The sequence below is a fragment of the Lissotriton vulgaris genome, chromosome 3_1 (genome assembly GCF_964263255.1).
Source record: "Lissotriton vulgaris chromosome 3_1, aLisVul1.2, whole genome shotgun sequence".
Taxonomy (NCBI): domain Eukaryota; kingdom Metazoa; phylum Chordata; class Amphibia; order Caudata; family Salamandridae; genus Lissotriton; species Lissotriton vulgaris.
The window spans coordinates 298,284,586-298,306,792 of record NC_141689.1 but is presented as its reverse complement, the minus strand read 5'-3'; the positions used below and the strand labels follow the sequence as shown (position 1 = coordinate 298,306,792).

The 22,207-nt window shown below is 44.2% G+C and overlaps 1 protein-coding gene across 1 annotated transcript; it reads left to right on the top strand.

The window, feature by feature from the left end:
• The first annotated feature begins 4,609 nt into the window (after positions 1 to 4,609).
• Positions 4,610 to 6,187, top strand: LOC147726354 (E3 SUMO-protein ligase KIAA1586-like). Its single transcript, XM_086963456.1, has one exon. The coding sequence runs from the start codon at positions 4,610 to 4,612 to the stop codon at positions 6,185 to 6,187; it is 1,578 nt and encodes a 525-aa protein (XP_086819582.1).
• The last annotated feature ends 16,020 nt before the right edge of the window (positions 6,188 to 22,207 follow it).

Genomic DNA, 22,207 nt, shown 5'->3' with positions numbered 1-22,207 from the left:
GTGATGCAAGTAGGCCGCATATAATAATAATGATCCTTTTAACGTAATGCTAATAACTGATTCCTAGAGTTTCTTGTTGCGCAAATGGGTGCAATTTCTGATGTTTATATGTTTCCCTGGCCGTCATTGCTTTATTTTGACTAATGAGAAACTGTCACCCATAGTCTTTGAAATGTTACTCAGAATTGCTCTGAAATGATAGAAAAGTCACAAATAGCAATCTAAAACCTTCACCGCTATGCACAAAGGGCTCTGACAGGCGATAGACTGTGGGGCTCTAGCAGGCAGTGTGGAGGCAGAAGGTAAAAGGCAGCAGCCATCGCCAGTTCTAGCCATAGTTGGCCGAAACTACAGGCTTCAGCCAAACTTCGATCAATTCCAGAAACACACTGAAGCATTGCCCACTAGGAATGCTTTCAGCCAGGAGCCCTCGTTGCCAGACTGACCTGCGAGGCCCAGATTTCTTTCCCCCTTCAGAAGAACTGTAAATATCGTTTATATGTCAGGAGAAGTGTTTCATTAATGACCTTAAAAAAATTGAGCACGATGCCCTTGACCTATTGAATCCTCTTGTATTCTGGTCCCATGCTCAGCTGGTGATTGGAACCTGAAAGTGTGATGATGAGGCCTTGTTGCCAGTTAGGGCTTAATGTGTGAAAAAAAGAAATGCAGGGGGCCAAAGTTTGTCTTTTGAGGCCATTGGGAGAACTTCTGAATGCCATTGTTGCAATCTCTCTTGTGTGTTCTTTTTCAAGCCGGCTTTTCCCCTGTGTCTCTGTTTCCCTACCCTTCTCTTCCTCCATTCAATCTTTTTCACCTTTCCCTCTCCTGCTCTGACTCAGTTAGTCTGCTGTTGAACAATAAGACCAGGTCTTCAAAAACGAGGGCTTGTTAGCACCACCTGCAGCAACTGGCACAAATTAAGCAGTGCAGTAAGGGCTGCACTAAGCGCTTAATTTCAACTGGTGTTTTCGGTGCTCAGTACCGGTACTTAATTCTCAACGCCTGTATTCCGGTACCTATGAAAGTCTGGCACCTGGTGGCTCTGCCTGTCTAATTTTGAGTTAAGCACAGCAATAGATTAATAATTTAATATACATTATATATGAATAATATCTACTGCTCACACCATTTTTATAGCTTTAAGTGACTTTAAATAGTCTGAGCTGTCACACTTGTAGGTGAGTGTGTACTAGTTGTGTTGGTACTGCTATTAGCAGTACTGCTAGGGAGGGAAAATGCATGGTGCAAGTTGCAATGGCCTCCCGAAAAGGGCCCTGGCACTTATGTTTTTACAAATTAAGCACTGGTTTACTGTGGCTGGAACTTAATAACACACCCCGGCTGGATGCCTATATGTGATATTTCAAGGCCTGGATCATGGATGTTTGTGTGACATTTTACACGGTTTTTGGCCTAGCCCTGTCCTGGATGCTTATGTGTGACGGATTATGGTATGTTTTCTGGCCTGGACGCTCATGTGTGACATTTCCATACTTTCTGGCCTGAAGGCTTAAGTGTGACATTTCCACAGTTTATGGCTTGGGTGCTTGCTTATGTGTGACATTTCCATGGTTCATGGCATGGGTGCTTATGTGTAACATTTCCATGCGTTCTGGCAAGAGGACATGTGTGACATTTTCACGGTTTATGGCTTGCGTGCCAGTTGAGGGTGTGGGTGGGGCCAATAGAGGAAGTGGGTGGAGCTAGTGAAGGGAGTGGGTGGAGCCGGGAAAAGGGGGTGTGGCCTCCGACAAACATTTGAGCACCTGCACTTCATATTTTACAAATTAAGCACTGCCTATTCGCTCTGTGCTTAAAATGTGTTAATGTGCCTTGTGTTAATGTTACGAGTGCTCATGAAAAGAGCTCCAATACCTTCAGGCCAGTTTGCGCTATATAAAACTGCACAAAAAAATAGAATAAAAATGAAATGCTGCTTTTCAGAGACGACGAAAGCAGATTAGCCTAAAACACTATCACAGGTTCTGATGAGCAGAATTGTGTTAAAACGGTAAAAGCACCCAAGAAGGAAGGCACTACCTTTTAGCTCATCATAACGAACCCCATGCCCACCGCTCAGGTCTGAATCAGCTCGTCCCATGAGTACTTGGGCTCGCCCATCTGTATTTTTTATAGCATATGCGTGAATAAGTCGGCGCAGTATAAGATACATTTCTCATCACAAATGGACGTTACCGTTTTATAAGCCTATGTTCGTTTTAATAGCGAAATTGCCTCCGAATTGTTTTGTCCTAGTCGCAGTATTAACTTATTTTCCAGAATAATTTGGATCCTGACTATAATTCTCAAGGGATCTGTTAAAAATTGTGCGAAATCTAGTGTTGGGGAAGTTGGCAGGCCATCATCAGTCTAAAATAATAATATTGGCTGAAAGCAAAAATATTTGGTCTGAGAAAGCACACATTAGTTTAAATTAGCTTAAATAACCCTACTGTACATATTAAGGATTTAGCAAGTTACAGACAAGTTCCATGACTATATAGAAGAATGAGGCTGAAGGGAAAGTTCCTTTATAAGGTTGTAGAGGTAACTTGCAATATCGCATTAATGTATGCTAGGGTGTACTTTATTCCTTATAATACATGGTCACACGCTTGCCTTCCCACAATACTCAAATATCCTTGGTATTTTGCTTTTTCATATGAAATAGATAGGATGGGTGCAGGTGTGGAGAATAAAAGAAGAATTTGTATTTAAAATTAAACACACTAAAAAGCAGTTAGATATTTGTTGCAAAATATATTTATATCAATTTAACATAAGTAATTTTAAAAATAACGCTCTTTAATTACATGAAGTGCACAAAAAATAAACATGTTGCCATAATATCGTCCTTCTGCATATCACTGTTCATCTAGAAAAACAAAGCAGAAGAAACAAGCATTGGCGTAGCCAATAGGTCTCGCCTTAGGGACCTTATAAGTGTTTAGCCATGCAACAGTTGATGTTGTTGCCCCAAGGATATTGTGCTGGATAACTAAACACATATAAGGTCCCAAAGGCGAGACCTATTGGCTAGGTCAATGCTTGTTATCCTTATCAATGGCCGATGCAGGACAACAATAAGACAATACAAAATGTACAGATAATGCTGGTGATTAATGATCCTGCTGGAGAGCAATCATTTGTCTGTTAGTAGTTTTTAAATGCAGATGAACTGTGTTTTATGTGGATAGCTCAGTGGGTTACTGCCTCTGTCACAGAGATCCTTGTGTTACTTGAGTTCAGAAGTTACAATCCTAACATAGGACAGTGACCAATGAACTGTCATCAAAGAGCTGCATACAAACATGAATGGTATAGTTAGAACTTCACTTTTTTTGTTTTGTGATATAGTTCGAACTGCCCCAGTCTTTCATTATTCTAATGTTGCTAAAAGGAGTATGTTTGGGCAGATATACATTTTAATCAGTAAAGTCCCCATGGGATACTCTTTAAATCCTAAGGTTGTGTTTCCCCAGACCAAACCCTCTTAAAATATACTGCCTAGCAGCATGAATAACATGTGAATCCTACACCTTGTAATCCTCATTGGCTTATGTGGCATTCCCTGTAGTCTGATTAACATACTTCTATGATTCATTGTCTCTGTATAATGTGTGCGTGGAGTAAAGTACTGACACACACTACACCTATATGAGTAGTGATATCCAACAAATGACATTTGGACAGTTGCCTAATGTGGAATCTTTTTTAGACTACAGCTTACAGTATCTTGGGAGCCATCCTATTCAAAAGATCTCCCTGCCTTGCATTTGTCCTGCTCACACCTGCAATGGTTCATCCTGCAGCACAACAGGGCCGCGTTGGGTCCCATGCTCACCCAGGACACAACACAGATCACCAGGAATTCACCCAGCCAGCTGCTGCCAGACCGCAAACTTTACCTTCTACCCCTAACACGGATGCTGCAACAGTGGTAGCCAAGAGAGGTAAAAAGCGCCAATACTCCTTGGCAGAAAATGTTTTGTTCATTTATGACCACAAATCTTTTTAATGTAATGTTCATACATGACATGGGAAACGAAATGAGCAATATCACACCGGTAAAATCGAAGATCATCAATTGCGAATTGAGGGAATTTTTCTTTTTTAAAAGGGCATTTTGTGACTTTCTCTCTTTTTTTTAATTATAATACCACCACAAACCGAGATGGGTGGCTCATTGGGCCACAAACATTTAGCTAGGTGCCAAAAGTAATACGGAAAACATTTTTGCCAAGCAATTTTTCAATTTTTTCTCCTCGCCAACGATCAGTGAATATGAGTGACAAATGCAAAAAATAAAACTGACCCAATGCTTTTTGCGAATTGAGGGAATTTTTCTTTTTTAAAAGGGCATTTTGTGACTTTCTCTCTTTTTTTTTTTTATTATAATACCACCACAAACTGGGATGGGTGGCTCTTTGGGCCACAAACATTAAGCTAGGTGCCAAAAGTAATACGGAAAATATTTTTGCCAAGCAATTTTTCAATTTTTTTCTCCTCGCCAACCATCAGTGAATATGAGTGACAAATGCAAAATATAAAACTGACCCAATGCTTTCTGCTTTCTACAGAAATAAGCAAACGCAAATCCAGCATCATGGATTTCTTTGCGAATGCGAATAAGAGATCGCAGTTTGATTCGGAAAGTAGCCTAGTACAGCCCGGTGCGTGCTTGAAAGATGTACCTGCACAAGATTCGGAGAAATTGATGTCAAGCCAAGGATCGATTCCACCTTCTCCACTGGAAGACTCTACAACAAAGATACGGGATGTGGGCGCCACTTTTGAAAGGGATACCAGCTTGCCAGAGTGTTGGGACCACAATCAGTGGGCTCAATTTAAAGAAAAGTGTACATGGCTAAGTTGTGAAAATGGCCGCCTTGGCTGCAACATATGCAGTAAGGTTAAGCTACTTGGAGCATCACAGGGTGTGGGTTTGTCAAGAGAATGGGTCACTGGGAGCATTGCTGCATCTGGACCAACAAAAGCTAGCCAGTTAGGCTCACTGCAGAAAAAAATACATAAGCATAAACTTTCTGAAGCACATTGTAATGCATGTGCTATCCAAGATGCATCCAAGAAGGAGGTACTGCCGTCAACGTTCCTGGAGCAGCAGAGGCATTTTCATGCTTCAAAGGTTAAGGTGTTTCGCACTCTTTACTTTTGTGCAAAAAATAATCGCCCCTTTTCAGACTTTCCAGGTCTAGTAGCTTTGCAGGTTGCTAATCAGCCAGATATGGGCTCGATTCTACACAGCGAATTCACTGCAGCACAGATAACTGGTTGCATTGCTGAGGAAATGCGGAGAAAGCTTTGCATAGGCTTTGTTGAACAGGCTCCAAACATATCTGTTTATATTGATGAGTCAACAACCCATTCTTCATTGACTGATTTAATTATTTATGTTTGTGCTGCATTCAATGGAAAAGAGGCCCTAACCTTTTTCCTTGACTTGCTTGAGTTGCCTAGGGGCGATGGAGAGTGCATTGAGTCCTCACTCTTGAAATGTCTGAAAAAACATGGGTTTTGCAACACGTTCCTTGCTGACACTTGGATAGGGGTGTGCAGTGATGGTGCCAGTGTAATGCTTGGGAGAAACTCTGGTGTTTTGGAGAGGCTATGTTATAAATACCCTCGACTTGTAAAATGGCACTGTCTATGCCACCGGCTTGAGCTCAGTGTAGTGGACACAGTTGATACAGTGCCAGGCCTTAAGCACCTTGCATCATTTTTTGAAAAACTGTATGCTGTGTACCACCAGTCTCCCAAAAATCAGCGGGAACTTTCTGCATGTGCAAAAGAGCTAGAGATTGCAGTTCTGAAAATTGGGCTAGTATTTTCAATCCGGTGGATTGCTTCTAGCAAAAGGGCAATACGAGCAGTGTGGGAGTCATACCCAGCCCTTCACCAGCATTTTGTTCAGGCCAGCTTAAGTACTTCTCGTGATGCCAAACACAGGTCTACTTTCAGCGGGCTGAATAGAATTCTGACATCTTCCGATTTTGTGCTCAATCTAGCTGGTGTTGCAGATGCGGTTCATGAGATTGGAACACTGTTGGAAGCACTTCAAAGGGATGAAGTAACTCTGCCACGAGCTTACCAGCTCATCAATCGTTCAGTAAGGGCGATTGAAAAGCTTAAGGAGTTTCCAGGGACACACAGGAAGGAGGCTTAAAAAGCTATTGAGAGTGGCTTATTTAGAGGAGTGGCAATCAGCTGTGAGGACTCACGTGGGCAGGTCAAAATAAACCTTCCCCAGTTTTATCAAAATCTGGCAGATAACTTGCGCTCTAGGTTGTATGCGCAGTCTGCAAGCAATAGGTCGGCCACATCATCTCGGACAGATGAATTTTTAGCTCTTACATCAGAGATAGATGTTCTCAACCCACAGAAGTGGCCATATGACATTGAGAGCTCATGGTTTGAAGGGGAGGAGAAACTACAAAACCTGTGCAGGAGATTCTGTCTTAATTACAAAGGCGTATCTGAAGGCTTCAGAGACTATATTGATAATGGTGGTAATGACATTCCAGAGCAACTGCAACCTGTTTTGAGGGAGATAAACACACTTCCTGTGAGTTCAAGTGACTGCGAAAGGGGTTTCAGCACAATGAACTTGGTAATGTCACCCATACGAAACTGCCTTGGTATCGGACGCCTTTCATCATTAATGTTCATAAACCTCATGGGTCCTCCTCTTCCTCTTTGGAATCCAGTGCCATATGTGAACAGGTGGTTGATTGCTCATCGTCATGCAGATGATAATCAATCTAGAAAGGTCGATCCTACAGCCCAGCACAATAAAAGATATGCTGACGCATGGTCGTTTTTTAATTGATAGCTTACAATGATATAAACTGTCTCACATTTTCCATGGCCAGACATCCTGTGGCAATATAACATGTCCCACAATGTCTGAAATAACAGATGTACAGAGTATCAGGCTTTAACTGTAAGTGTGCACCTTGCATTTTTTTCTCTCATGGTCACAGTGTATTATACTTGTTAATAAATGTAAATGTCGTGTTCTAGGTAGCGTAATAAATTTTATAGTTTTGATAATCACTATTGTAGTTTCTAGTATGTGCTTTTCTTCGGCTTTTTTCAACACACTAATTCTACTTTTGTTCATGGTCCCATGTTTTAGTATGCCTCACTTACAGCACTTAATGGCTTGACTAATGTAGTTGTACGCTCAACTTCATCCACATTTGGGCTGCTAATTCCTCCATACAGGGACCTTAAGTCACAGGCTTAAGTGCCAAGCAGCTTCAATTGTTAAATCTTGCAATATATGCAAATGATAGATCTGCCTTACATGTGATGTCACTTCCTGTTGTGATGCCACTTCATGTCGTGATGTCACTTCCTGTTGTGATGTCACTTCCTGTGACCACGCCTACCTTGGAGAGTCCCCCCCACTTCTTTTTTTAGGACTTGTGCCCTGCCTTTTTGTGTACAGCGTAGCAGGAAAAAAGAAACAGGAAACAGAATATCGTCGGACGATGGTTGCCTACAAGAGCCAATGGATACATGGATGTACACAGCACATGACCAGGAAGGATACAACCCACAGGCATCAGCACAGAGACAGGGGTCTGGGTGCAATACGGCTAGAACAGGGATTAAGAGAATACAGTGGGAGAAAGGGGAGAAACTGAGAGGAGGCTTAGCCCTGAGCGAGGAGGGAAGGACGCAAGAGTGTGGCACGGAAAGAGAGGGACTAAGGAGAAGAAGAGGGAGGTGTTGAGGAACCGAAATAGAAAATCGAAGCGGAGGGAAGAGAGAGTAAGGGACCCATAATGGACCCTTTGGAAACTGTAAAGTTGGGGGTAGGGGTTGAGGGAGGGGGAGGACCAAGTAGGAGCGACTCAGTGGAGATGGCTTCCTCATCACAGTATATGGAGCCAGAACTGGAGGTTAGGAGATGCTGGATTCCAAGGGGCTTAGCCCGGAGTCCAAACAGTGATCAGCCACCATCGTTTTGCAAGACGGAAGCCCAAGTGTGAAGAAAAGTCTTCGCCTTATCTTGCAGGTTGTAAATGATCCGCTAGTACGAAGCCATCTTAAACATTTCTGTGAGTAACTCCTTGTGTGGGGGTGGGAGTGGGGAGTGCCGATGCTGGAGAACACAGTTCTTTGCCATCGCAAGAGCTGTATGGACCAGCCAAAATATATGACTAGTCAGAAAATCACCAGTGTCTTGCACAACATAGAGCCGACGGCGCACCAAAAGGGACTGACTGCAGGCCAATCGCACAGAATATGCACCAGGTCACAGTGCACGTCATCACAATGCCAGCAGTTGGAGTGGGGTAGTAGTCCCACCGCCCACAACTTTACCGGGGTCCATTGCCAGCCATGCAACAGTTTAAAGAGGAAGAATTTCATGCAAGCCTCCCAAGCGCCATAGCTGAGTGTTTCTAACAGGGCTGGCCAGTCTTCCGCCTCATATTCCAACTGTGGTCGAGCCTGCCACTTGGCCTGCAGGCTCTCCAACAGGGGCAGGGAGTACAGATGCCGGGTCAAGAGGCTGAAGCGACTCTACATATTGAGACAGGTGACCACAAGTTAGGATGGGAGACCGCAGGACTGCGGACCAAGGTGCAGAAGCATCAAACTTGTAAAGCGCATGCATCCCCCTCGGGCAGTTCAAGATGGTGCGGTCCATCATGATTCACAACAGAGGAATGTAGAAGCATGTAGGCAAACTGTAACAGATTGCCAGGTGCAAGGCCATACAGTAGTGCTTGACTGAGGGGATCCCCAGAACACTGCACGAACGCTGAACTATAGCTTATAAGCTTGCCCTGAGGTAAGCAGCGCCTCGAAGTTCTCCAAATGAAGTGCCTGATACACCTGTCCACTGCCCACAAAAGCTTGAGGGGTTTGATCAGTGGGAGCATCCCCAAAACATAGGTACATCGTGGAAGGGTCACCATTTAGACAGCCTGTGACTTACGCCACAGCGAAAAGTTCAGGTGGGACCACTTGTCATAGTCAAGGCGCATGCATTCCAGCAACAGGTCAAGATTGTCCGTCACCAAAGCGTTCCAGACCTTGATTGATGTAGTTCCCTGAGCACTTAAGAAGCGAGGGCTTCCATTGGAAGGAGTAGCTGGACACAGCCGCCCTTGTGGCCACCCCTGAAATCAGTTGGACTTTGCTCTTACCCCAATTACTTTGTATCTGGAGAGCGCCACAAAAGCAGAGATGCTGTCCAGAAGAGCCGGGAGTGAGGTGGGGAGGGTGGAGAGTATCAGTGAAATGTCATCCGTGGAAAGATAAAGAGTCAATGGACCCCCAGGGATAGGGATACCTGCAATCATTAGGGACTGGCGAATGGACCCCGCCAGGGGTTCCATCGACAGGAGAAAGAGTAGGATCGACAACGGAACAGGAGAAAGAGTAGGATCGACAACGGAACAGGAGGAAGAGTAGGAGCGACAACGGACAACCTCTGCGCATTCCCCTGTGGACCAGAAAAGGGTCACCACAATTGACTTGCGCAGTGGGAAAATCATAGAGCCACTGTACTTTGGTGATGAAATCGTCCAGAACACTAAAGCGTTGGATCGCCACAAAGACATAGCCCCATTGATTTCTGTTAAATGCCTTTTCATCATCAAGTGAGAGGGTCAGGGCATGCTCCCGCAGCTCCTTAATGCACCATAGGGCATGGGCAACATTACGGAGGTGGTTCTGAGATGAACACCTGGGGACAAACCCCACCTGGGTTTGATGGATCAGGGTCGAGATCACGGCCGAAGACGAGCCATCAGAGCCTGGGTCAGAATCTTGCTGTCCCCATTAAGCAGAGAGATGGGCCGAAAGCTGCCACAGAGGAGGAGATCCTTACCAGGTTTGGGAATGACCGCGATAAGGGTCTTAGATGGTGCCAAGGGACCCCAGGTGGTCAACCTCCCTCATGGCCTCATGGAGAGAGTCCACTGCCTCATCCCTCATCCACTTGTAGAATTCAGCCTAGAAGCCATCTTCTCCAGGGGCCTTATGATTTGGAAGGTTGGTAATGGCTTATGCTATCTCTGCCTTGGTGATCTCCCCCTGGAGCAGGTCCCTGTCTGACTCATTAAGAAGAAGTGGGGCGCAGAGGCCAGGGTGACTGACACCGGACGCTGGGGCTCACGGTTCGATCCCCGGCACCGGCTGCAGGTCAGCCCAGCACCATGTGACTCTGGGCAATAGCTCACTTAATCTTCCCGACGGCCCCCAGTGCCGGGATGCCTCCGGGTAGCTGTGCGCTTTACAAATACTGGATTTAAATTTTTTACATTTACATTATGGCAAGGCAGCTGTACGTCTTCGAAGAAGGCGATCTCCTGGGCAGGGTCCACTGCCTCCTCAGGGGTTTAAAGGTCCTGATAGAAGGCTGCAATCATTTTCTCTATGCCCTGCAGCCGCTGGGAATGCGACCGGTAGCGGAGTGGATGGCCGGGATTGTCCTCGCAGTCTCCATCTGCCTCAACTGTGCAACTGTCAGCCGGCCCACCTTCTCTCCTTGCTCATAGCGGCGACCTCTCAGCCACTTTGGAAGTGTAAAGCGCGTTGAAGTTTATACGTGTCTTCTCCAAGGGACATCAAGGTGTAGGTGTCCATTCTCACACACTGTACTGTTCTATGCACTGCAATGCGAGGTATAGGTGCATATTCTCACACACTGTACTGTTCAATGTACAGCACTGCAAGGTGTAGGTGCACATTCTCACCCACCGTACTGTTCTATGTACTGCAATGCAAGGAGTAGATGCACATTCTCACACAGAGTACTGTTCTATGTACAGCACTGCAAGGTGTAGGTGCACATTTTCACACACTGTACAGTTCTATGTACTGCACTGCAGGATGTAGGTGCACATTTTAACAGACCATACTGGTCTATGTACAGCACTAGAAGGTGTAGGTTCACTACCTTACACACCAAACTCATCTATATACCATCACTATCATCATCTATATATTGCACTGTAAGGTGTATTCTCACATACCATACTGTTATATGTACCACACTGGAAGGTGTAAGTGCACATTCTCACACACTGTACTGTACTATGTACCGTGCTGCAAGGAGTAGTTGCACATTCTCACACACCGTACTGTTCTATGTACCGCATTGCAGGCCGCAGGTGCACATTCTCACACACACTACTGTTCTATGTACAGCACTGCAAGGTTTAGGTGCACATTATCACACACCGTGTAGTTCAGTGTACCGCACTTGAAGGCGTAGGTGCACATTCTCACACACCGTACTGATCTATGTACTACACTGGAAGGTGTAGCTGCACATTCTCACACATCGTACTGTTCTGTACCACACTGGAAGGTCTAGTTGCACACTCACACACACAGTACTGTTCTATGTGCCGCACTGGAAGGTGTAGGTACACATTCTCACAACGTATTGTTCTGTAGCACACTTGAAGGTGTAGGTGCACATTCTCCTACACTGTACTGTTCTGTAGCACACTGGAAGGTGCAGGTACACATTCTCACACACCGTACTATTCTATGTACCGCATTGCAAGGTGTAGGTGCATATTCTCAAGCACCATACTGTTCTATGTACCGCACTGCAGCCGCAGGTGCACATTCTCACATACCGTACTGTTCTGTACCACACTGGAATGTGTATGTGCACATTCTCACACACCGTACTATTCTATGTACCATACTGGAAGGTGTAGGTGCACAGTCTCACACACCGTACTGTTCCATGTTCTGTACTCCAAGGTGTAGGTGCATATTCTCACGCACCGTACTGTTCTATGCAAAGCACTGCAACCGCAGGTGCACTTTTTCAAATACCGTACTGGTCTATGCACTGCACCAGAAGGTGTAGGTGCATATTCTCACCCACCGTACTGTTCTATGTACAGAACTGCAAGGTGTAGGTGCACATTCTCACACACTGTGCTGTTCTATGCACAGCATTGGAAGGCGTAGGTGCATATTCTCATGCACCGTACTGTTCAATGTACCGCACTGCTAGGTGTAGGTGCAGATTCTCACCCACCGTACTGATCTATGTACAGCACTGCAAGGGGCAGGTGCACATTCTCACATACCGTACTATTCTCTGTACCGCTTTGGAAGGTGTAAATGCAGATTCTCACACATGTACTGTTCAATGTACCACAATGCAAGGTGTAGGTGCAGATACACACCCACTGTATTGTTTTATGTACCGCGCTGCAAGAAGTAGTTGCACATTCTCACGCACAGCACTGTTCTGTGCACAGCATTGGATGGCGTAGGTGCATATTCTCATGCACCGTACTGTTCAATGTACTGCACTGCAAGGTGTATGTGCCGATTCTCACCCACCGTACTGATCTATGTACAGCACTGCAAGGGGCAGGTGCACATTCTCACATACCGTACTATTCTCTGTACCGCTTTGGAAGGTGTAAATGCAGATTCTCACACATGTACTGTTCAATGTACCACAATGCAAGGTGTAGGTGCAGATACACACCCACTGTATTGTTTTATGTACCGCGCTGCAAGAAGTAGTTGCACATTCTCACGCACAGCACTGTTCTGTGCACATCATTGGAAGGCGTAGGTGCACATTCTCATGCACAACACTGTTCAATGTACCGCACTGCATGGTATAGATGCACATTCTCACCCACCGTACTGTTCTATGTACCGCACTGCAAAGAGTAGGTGCACATTCTCACCCACCGTACTGTTCTATGTACCGCACTGCAAAGAGTAGGTGCACATTCTCACCCACTGTACTGTTCTATGTACCGCACTGCAAGGAGTAGGTGCACGTTCTCACACACCGTACTGTTCTATGTACCGCACTGCAAGGTGTAGGTGCAGATTCTCACCCACCATACTGTTCAATGTACAGCACTGCAAGGAGTAGGTGCACATTCTCACACACCGTACTATTCTATTGCGGGGAATGAGATTTTGATATCAATTTATGATCAATTTAATAACTTATCTCATTCGTCAATTTTGGACCGTTGGTATCTGTCATTGAGTAAAAGACAAACCCCGCATAGGTTAGATAAACCCCATAAACTGACGCCACTCTGAAGAACCACTTACAACTGATAAAGTTTGAAAGTGTTATATAAAAAGTCAAATTTAAATGCAAATACAATCCTCTCAGGATAAATCTCAAAGTATACAAAAGAATACAAAATCAATTCCAGAATCAGCAATTTAAAGCATCGATGTGAAGTGGTTCCTTGGCGTCATCTATAGAAAGAGAAAAGTATCAAGTTGAATCTGTCCCTACTCTATGCTAAGTGACATCCCTACCTCGCCCAGTTCCTAACCTAAAAAGGTGTCAGCAGTTTGACTCCCAAAGAAGTTCAAACTCTCTTAGCCTCTAAAGGTAACTTAAGTTTAAGAAGCAGTACCCTCTCTGCCTACCCATCCGCTCTCTAAGGGTCCTCGGCCTACTGCTCTCTTGCGCTCTGATCTCTCTCAGCGCATCTGCTCAAGTCATCTACCCTTCGCCCTTCTCTCTCTGAGCTGTTCTCTCTCGCCTTCGCTGTTCCTGCTCTCCTCTCCCCGGGGTGCTGCCCCTAAAATACACAATCACAGTGTGGGTGGAACGCCCCTTGACGCCCACCACGGACTTTCCCCGATGATGTCAGCTTCTGGCTTCTTCCATTGCTTCATCTCTTTCGCCGTCCGTTAAGTTGACCTTTCTTCTTTAGATGTCATCTTCGTCTTCTGGTTGGCAACTTCAACTGACACTTTCAGATCAAAAGTCATATGAACTTAAACAAGACTTTAACTTACAACTGCGATTCTTGACCCTTCTAGGTCCTGTGAATGGTCATTCAAAAACAAGTCTCAAATTCTAAGCGCTTCTCATCACGTTCAGGCCATAAACCTTGTCCAGCGTTGTCACCTTAAATCTAACAAGTGCTAGACTTCTTGGCTCTCACGTCCACATCAAGCTATTCACGACTCCTGTGAGTCCACTAAATTACACACATTGGACTGTGCTCCTGCTAACCCTTGGTCAGTCAGGTTAAAATCACAAATGACCTAAACCTTTCTAACATTCTTACAAAAAGCCTTCTACACAGTATAACCTTTAACATATATATTCGCATTTAGCAAAAGTCTTTACGTATCTGTGAATACATTGTACATAGAATATAAACTACGTAAAGCATAACTTTATATTCTCATTCGCCATATCGTTTTATACATGTTCTACATATTTCTTCACGTTTCATTTCTCGCCGCTTCTCCGTTTTAAGGTTACACACGTACATGAATTCTACTTTGCACGTTCTACATTTCGTAAGCATTTCTACATCAGCCCACTACATATACGGGCCTTCTAAATCTAATACATGTCCTAAAGTGAATACAGTTACATTTCCTATATTACTTTGGATTATATCGGTTATCTATATGCTATAAGTGTCAACTTCACACTACGATATACACTTCATTCCCCTACGTTATACGATGTGCTTGTGAATATGGCCTATACATAATTTTTATTCAAATTTGCGCTCTCTCAGTCCCCCCTTTGATGACTTCTAGGAGTTATCACTAAATGCAATTTGAATAACATCTCTAAACAGCACTAGTCACAATATTCCCTCTTTTCATCGTTTCGAGAGCTCTTAAGCTTTTGTACTGTTGATCTTGTAAAGCAGCTAATCTCCTTTCTTGCTCTTTCATTGTTCGTTGTAACCGGTTCGACCTATACCATTTATACAATTTTACTAAACCTAACAATGTGATTATACAAATTAATACTATCAATACAGGCTTTAATATGTACCACACTATGCTTTTACCAAGGTTGGCAAACCAACTCCCAACCTTTCCTACTCCATGACCAACTTTTTCCCAAACATTTATTTTTGATAAATCTTCGATCTCCTGATGAATTTGTTTAATGTTCCGTATGACTTTCTCAAGTGGTTTTGAATTATCAGGAATATAAGTACAACATTCCTGGACCTTCAAAGCCTTACAAACTCCGCCTTCTTTTGCTAGCAGTACATCTAAAGCAAGTCGGTTCTGAAGAACCATTGCTCTAATCGACTGCATCTCGCCTTCTACCAACATTAATGACCTTGCAGTACTTGCAGATAATCTATCTACAACTGTAGCCAGTCTCCTGATCTTAACATCGTTAAGTATTAAACCTAACATAGGAAACATCGCTCCAAATACATCTCCTACTACTTCTGCATCTCCTACTTCCCTTTTCGCTCTCCTCGAAGCCTTTCCTTCTATTATCGCTACATCCTTTGCATGATATATTTTGGGGAAGACAATTGCCAAGTAACACGAACCATACCAATTGTCAGGTAGTTTTACATAGGCATTTCTTCCACATACAAAATACACATTCGGAATAACTTGCATCTCTTTCATAAAATCTTTCGTATAGTACTCCAATCTAAAAGCATGTTCGCAATTCACTTCACCTACAAATACATTCTCGTAATACGTTTTGCTTCGAGTTAAACATAACTTTCCTTTCTGCGTTCTATCCAATGCTATTGGACCATTGCTACCCTTCTTTTTATGTGCCTTCTCTTCTTCGGTCCAATCCGTCTTCCATTGTCCTGACATTTTCAGAATCTTCTGTCTTCTGTATCTATCATCTACTTGTCCTATGAACTTCTTCTCTACCTCTGACACTTTGCAAGTTAGATTATTTCTGCGTGCATATGATGTATCTAATGTATCCCACGGAAGAAAGAACTTAGCTAGTCTATCCTCCTTTTTGTAATAGTCCCACTTATTCATTTGCTTATAATTCGGAACTTCAGGCAGTACCGAATCATAATTTGAAAAGTAGTACTCAAATCCTTCCTTACCATAAAATATACTAAGCAGTAAACTACAGGTTATCCCATAAGTCAATGGAAGATGATGATATCTAATGCCTTCGTCTACAGAAGCCGGCAATTGCATACAGACATAGCAATCTTTGGCCTCCATGGCATCGATATATTCATATAACAGTTTAGCATATGCGTTTGACCTAAAGTTTCCCTGTGACTCGTCTACATGTAATCTACGAGCTTCATCTGCCAATAACGCCTTTTCACGTATAACATTGCTCTCCTCCTTTTTCCCCACGAGAGCAGGTCTCAAAGTCGTTACAGGCTGTACATTTGCTGTTTCTTTATCGCTTTCATGTCCTATTATGTATGATATTGTCACTACCGTAATTATGAGAAAAATTACTACTGCTATTAGTGTACCTACTATACATCTAGCTTTTCGGTTTGGGTTGCCGTTCTCCATGTTATCAAAACAGCGTAGCTCCTTCTTTTTGCGAAAAAGTTTTCCTTTAGCAGTCTTTGTTTGCTTTATTTGCTTTCTCAGTTTTTAAAGTGCTTTTTTATCACCAAGTCTCTTTTTCGCAACAATGTCTTTTTCTCTTTTAGCAACAGACAACCCTAACCCTTCTCCGTCCTCTAAATGTAATCCCTAATTTTATTCTTCTTTCCACTCGGCGCTAGGTTATCTTCTTCTTTATAGCTTATATGCAAAAGTCTTTTATGCATCAACAATTATTCTCGCACCTGCAGCTTTCACAACAATTTCTAATAATTCAAAACAAATGACTTTTTCTTCTTCTTCTGGAATTTGATGACCGAAAGTTGGAAATTGTAATCTATTTAGCACTAGATCTTGAATTTGACTCAAATATGGGGGTATGGGAAGTGTGAAAGTCAGTAATCCCTCAGTCTCGAGTCCAGGCGTCAACATCCATATCTCCACTGCCACAAATGGATCGTGATCGATTACTTTCACTTTCTTCACTCTTCCAGATTTCTGTCCCCAAGACATCTGCTAGATAAGTCCACTCTGGGGTGGCGTACCTTCTGCAGGGCACACGTACCCTTCTCGATCTCCTTGGACTTTCAGTTCCTGAGTCTGTCGTTTCCTCCTCCTGGTCTGATTCTTCAGCGATCGGGACAAGAGCTCTTTCTTGATCTGCTTTCAAGCTTGGCCTTCTCCTTCTCTCCGGCCAACTAGCTCCGTCACTCCTTGTCCTCCCGCTCCTTGTTCTTGGACTCGTCCCTTGTTCACTCTCTACTTGTTCATTATCTGATTCGATCTCCCAATTACTCTCTTCTCCTGAGGCGACTTCAGTCCCACTGGTATCCTGACTTTCGTCGACCTGTTCCGTCTCAATCTCAGCTTCTTCGATCACCTCCACAGCTTGGCTTTCCCCCTCTATATCTTCTCCGCTTTCCGCTGGATTCTCATCCGAGAGAGGAGCTGTTTCTTCTAGAGGTGTTGGCACTCTTCGGGTGTGTGAGGCATGTATCCAGTTTGGCAGACCTCCACACTTTACTGCAGTATTTGTCACTAGTATGACTTGAAACGGTCCTCTCCAGCGCACGTCTAAGCAGTTCTTCCTGACATGCTTCTTCACCAGGACCCAGTCCCCCGGACTCAGGTCATGGCACAAATCTTGTGCTGATGGAACCTCTGCAGCCTGGACCTGGAGGGACACAGAATTAACGGCATCAGATAGTCCCTTACAGTAGTCCAAGATCAAATCGTCTGTGATGTTCACTAGAGCTGCAGTCGGAACCGATGGCAATCTCATGGCTCTCCCCATTAGCACTTCATGTGGAGAGAGACCTGTTTTTCTATCTGGTGTGCTACGTATGCTCATAAGAACCACTGGAAGTGCGTCTGGCCAACTCAGGGATGTTGCTGAACAAACTTTGGCAAGTCTGGACTTTATCGTGCTGTTGATTTGCTCTACAATCCCTGAAGCTTCTGGTCGATAGCTGCAATGAAGTTTCTGATCGATACCCAAAGCTGAACATAGCATCTTCACTATTTCACTGTTAAAATGAGTTCCTCTGTCCGATTCCAAAGAGGATGGCACCCCAAACCTCGGTATTAACTCTCTAAGTAACAATTTTGCTACTGTAAGTGTATCGCACCTACGTGTAGGGTAAGCCTCAACCCATCTAGAAAATATGCAAACAATCACTAAAACGTATCTGAGTCTATTGCATTTAGGCATTTCTATAAAATCAAGCTGCATTCTATTGAAAGGCCCCCCAGACCTCCCAATGTGACTCAATGTAACTGGCGTTCTCTTTCCCACGTTTAGTTGCTGACAGATCACACATCGCTGACACACTGCTTCTGCCGCTACTCTAAACTTGGGGTTAGCCCACGGTTTCTCTGAATACTCTCACCATAGCATCTCTACCTATGTGCGCTGATCCATGCAATTTCCTTGCCATTGGACTAACAAGTTCATTTGGTAAAACTGCTCTCCCATCGGCGGAGATCCAGAAATTCATCTCACTTCTGGAACAACCCGCTGTTTCCCAACTCTTTTTCTCATCATCTGGTGCATTTTCCTGAACACTTCTTAATTCATCCCACGTATCTACAGTATCCAACAACATTGTCAATTCAGTTCTTTCCTGGATTCCCCCCACTTTTACATCAGTGTGAGAATATCCTTGTTCTGCGCAGTAACGCGCTACTTCATCCGCATAGCGGTTACCTAGTGATACAAAATCTATGTTCTTCGTATGCGCTGCACATTTAACCACTGCAATAGCTGTTGGGCCTTGCAATGCCTCTAACAAAAGTCTCACGAATTCTCCATTCCTAATGGGAGAACCCGAGGAGGTCATGTAACCTCTTTGAGACCATAACTGCCCGTAATCGTGAACTACCCCGAAACCATACTGGCTATCGGTGTATATGGTGACTCGAAGTTTGTCGCCCGCTAAGCAAGCACGAGTCAAAGCAACAATTTCAGCTACCTGAGCGGAGTGTACTCCTTCCAGGCAGGCAGCTTCTATTACTCTCGTAATTGTGCAAACTGCATAAGCTGCTCTCAGCTGACCGATATTGTCTCTTACACATGAACCATCAACAAAGAAAATTTCATCGGGGTCAGTCAATGGCTCATCCACAATATCGGGTCTCGGTTTGGTGCATAGTTCAGTCACATCAAGGCAGTCATGATCTGTACAAACTTCGTCATCAATCTCGTTTGGAAGTGGCATCAAAGTTGCAGGATTCAAGACGGAGCATCTTTTTAGGGTCACATTCTCGGCAGCCAGTATGACTTGCTCGTAGCGTGTGAGCCTGCTATTTGTCAGATGCTGAGTCTTAGTCCTGGTCATTAACAATTCTACAGAATGAGGTACATACACAACTAACTGATGACCCATTACTACACTTTCAGAACGTTCAATGCTGACACCCGTTGCAGCTACGGATTTGAGACATCCGGGCAACGCTGCGGCTACTGGATCTAATGTAGCCGAGAAATACGCCACTGGCCTGCGCGCATCTCCGTGGATCTGAGCTAAAACCGCTAAAGCGCATCCCTCTCTTTCGCAGCAGTAAAGCAAAAATGGTTTTGTGTAATCAGGCATTCCTAAGGCCGGGGCACGACATAAGTCCTCCCTCAGCTGCAAAAACGCCATCAAACAATCTTTGTCCCATGGTACCGGATCACTTACTCCTTTGTGCGTCAGTTGTAATAACGGTTTTGCCTTCAGTGAGAAGTTGGCTATCCACTGCCGACAATAACCGACCATACCTAGAAACATCCTGACTTCTCTTTGTGTTGTAGGCGCGTTCATTTTCATGATCGCCTCTATTCTGGCTGGAGACACCTTCCGCTTTCCCTTTTCCATCCTATGGCCCAAGTATTGCACCTCAGTCATACAATATTGCAATTTACTTGGAGACACCTTGTGTCCGTTCTCGGCCAAGTGATTTAACAAGGTTATGGTGTCTTCTCTGCAAGCTTCCTCAGTTTCTGACGCAACTAGGAGGTCGTCTATGTACTGGACTAGAACCGAATTCTTGGGCAGTACTAGACTTTCAAGATTTCTTTTTAATAACTGGTTAAAGATCGATGGGCTTTCTGTATACCCCTGAGGGATACGACACCATGTTAAGACGCGATCTTCCAGCTTAAAAGCGAAAAGATACTGGCTCTCTTCATCTAAAGGAATCGAAAAGAAAGCCTGGCACAAATCTATCACGGTAAACCATTCAGCTTGGAACGGTATCTGAAATAATATCACTGATGGATTCGGTACCACTGGACAACATGAGACAACAATATTATTAATCTTCCGAAGATCCTGCACTATTCTGTATTTTCCACTAGGCTTCTGCAAACCCATAATCGGGGAGTTACATGGACTTCCCACGATCTCCTTCAGTATTCCCTGTTTAATCATGGATTCGATCACAGGCTTTATTCCTGCAATCGTCTCTGGTGTCAACTTGTATTGTGGAGTTCTTGGATACTCTGCATTGGGTCTTACCAAGATTTTTACTGGTTCTACTCCTTTGATCAGTCCTATTTCTTCTCCAGTAAAATCCCACACCTCAGCTGACACTTTCTCCCTCAAATCCTGTGGAAGTTCCTCCACTGTTAAGGTAGGATATAGTTCCACGCACTCTTGCGAGTTTACAACCTTAAAATCGGCATCCTCATCATTGGTCTGTACTTCTACTCCTTCAGGTGTACAATGTATTGTGCAATTCAGTTTACACAATAGATCTCTTCCTAGCAAACACACAGGGCTAGAATCACAGATCACAAACTGATGTTCGTCACTGTAATTCCCTATCTTTACTGACACTGGTTCTGTCAAAGGATTCGTCATCCTCTTGTTTGCGACTCCTACCACCTGAATCGTCTCTCCCGATATTGGCAAACCTGGGACTACCGCTGATCTCAACGTGGATCGAGTGGCCCCTGTATCCACCAAAAAGGTTGTAGGACATCCAGCTACTTCAGCCTCTACGTATGGTCCTCTCTGGTCTACTTCCAGGGCTGCTCCTAGAGTACAGTCTTCCTCCCTATTTACTCGTTGCCCTGTAAGAGGATCAACGTAGTAGCATTCTTCTCCTCCTACGAACAATGGCATTTGTCTATAGGTTTTCCCTCCATTTGTAATGCGAGGTGGTTGAGGAAACGGGGCTCGAGGAGTCTGAGTCCCCCCTTTGATAAATTTTCCCTTCGGGGCTGCGGCTCCCTTAACCATGTTATTCTGTACCTCTTCCTCCTCTTGTTCTAATTCCCCAGTCTCAACATTGTAAGGACACTCGCGTCTCCAATGTCCCACTTCGTTACACTGATGACACCTCGTTGTCTTTTTCAGTGTCGCGATATCCATTCTCGGTCTCGGTCTTTCTTCCTCATCTCTGCTCTGATTATTCTGTTTCTTTGCTTGCGTTCCTGTTCCCTGTTGCCGCTGTCCACCCTTTCCAGCTGCTTGCATTTGTACCAGCATTAATTTTTCCTTGAGTTTCTTTGCCTTCGAATCTATTTCATCGCTACAGTACCTTGCATACCTCAAAATTTCGTCTAAAGGTTTGTTCTGCCAACAGATCAGATGCTGTTGTATCATCAGGCTTATGTCTGGTCTTAATCCTAAAACAAACTTCGACACAAACTGTCCTATGTCCTTAGGATCCATTACGTCTAACCCACTGTACTGTTTAAATGCTTTCAGTAGCCTCTCATAGAACTCGTGAACTGTCTCTTTGGGCTCCTGAGTTGTTCGATCTATCTTAATCCAGTCTATGTCTTGTACTGGCACTTTCTCCTTTAGCCATGTTATTACTCTTTCGTATTTTTCCATGACTCTGTCTGATGGACCATTTGTCCGGTTATCTCTCGGAGGTTCACAAGTAGGCCATTCGACATTAAGTTTGCATGCCGTCCACAAATCTCCGGGTACTACGATATCGAACAAGGTGTTCAAATCGATCCACAGTACCTTAGAGATCTTCACGAATCTCTCTACCTGCTTGTACCACTCAACGGGATTTTCTCTAAGCTTTGGGAAGGAATTGGTAAATGCCGCCAAATCCCCCCTACTCCAGGGTACGTGAACATAGTTTCCGTTCGCGATTTCTCGCAATGGGAAAGCTTCCATTCGCATTAGGTCTGTATCCGGAGACCTTGTAAGTGAACTCCTTCTGACGGATCCCTTCTTAGACCATCTTTCCTCCCATTTATCCAAATTCCTCCACAATCTAATACTCTGAATCAGTTCCCTTATGTGTACCTTCAGCGCGATCGTTCTACGCTCATCCAGATCCTGATCCGAGCAAGTTAGCCTATGATTACCCTGTAAAGCTTTGGTTCGTGACAGGTCTATCATATATCTATTTGCCAAATTCGATAAATTTT

Coding starts and splice junctions, on each gene's coding strand:
- LOC147726354 (XM_086963456.1), top strand. CDS start 4,610: ATGGATTTCTTTGCGAATGCGAATAAGAGATCGCAGTTTGATTCGGAA.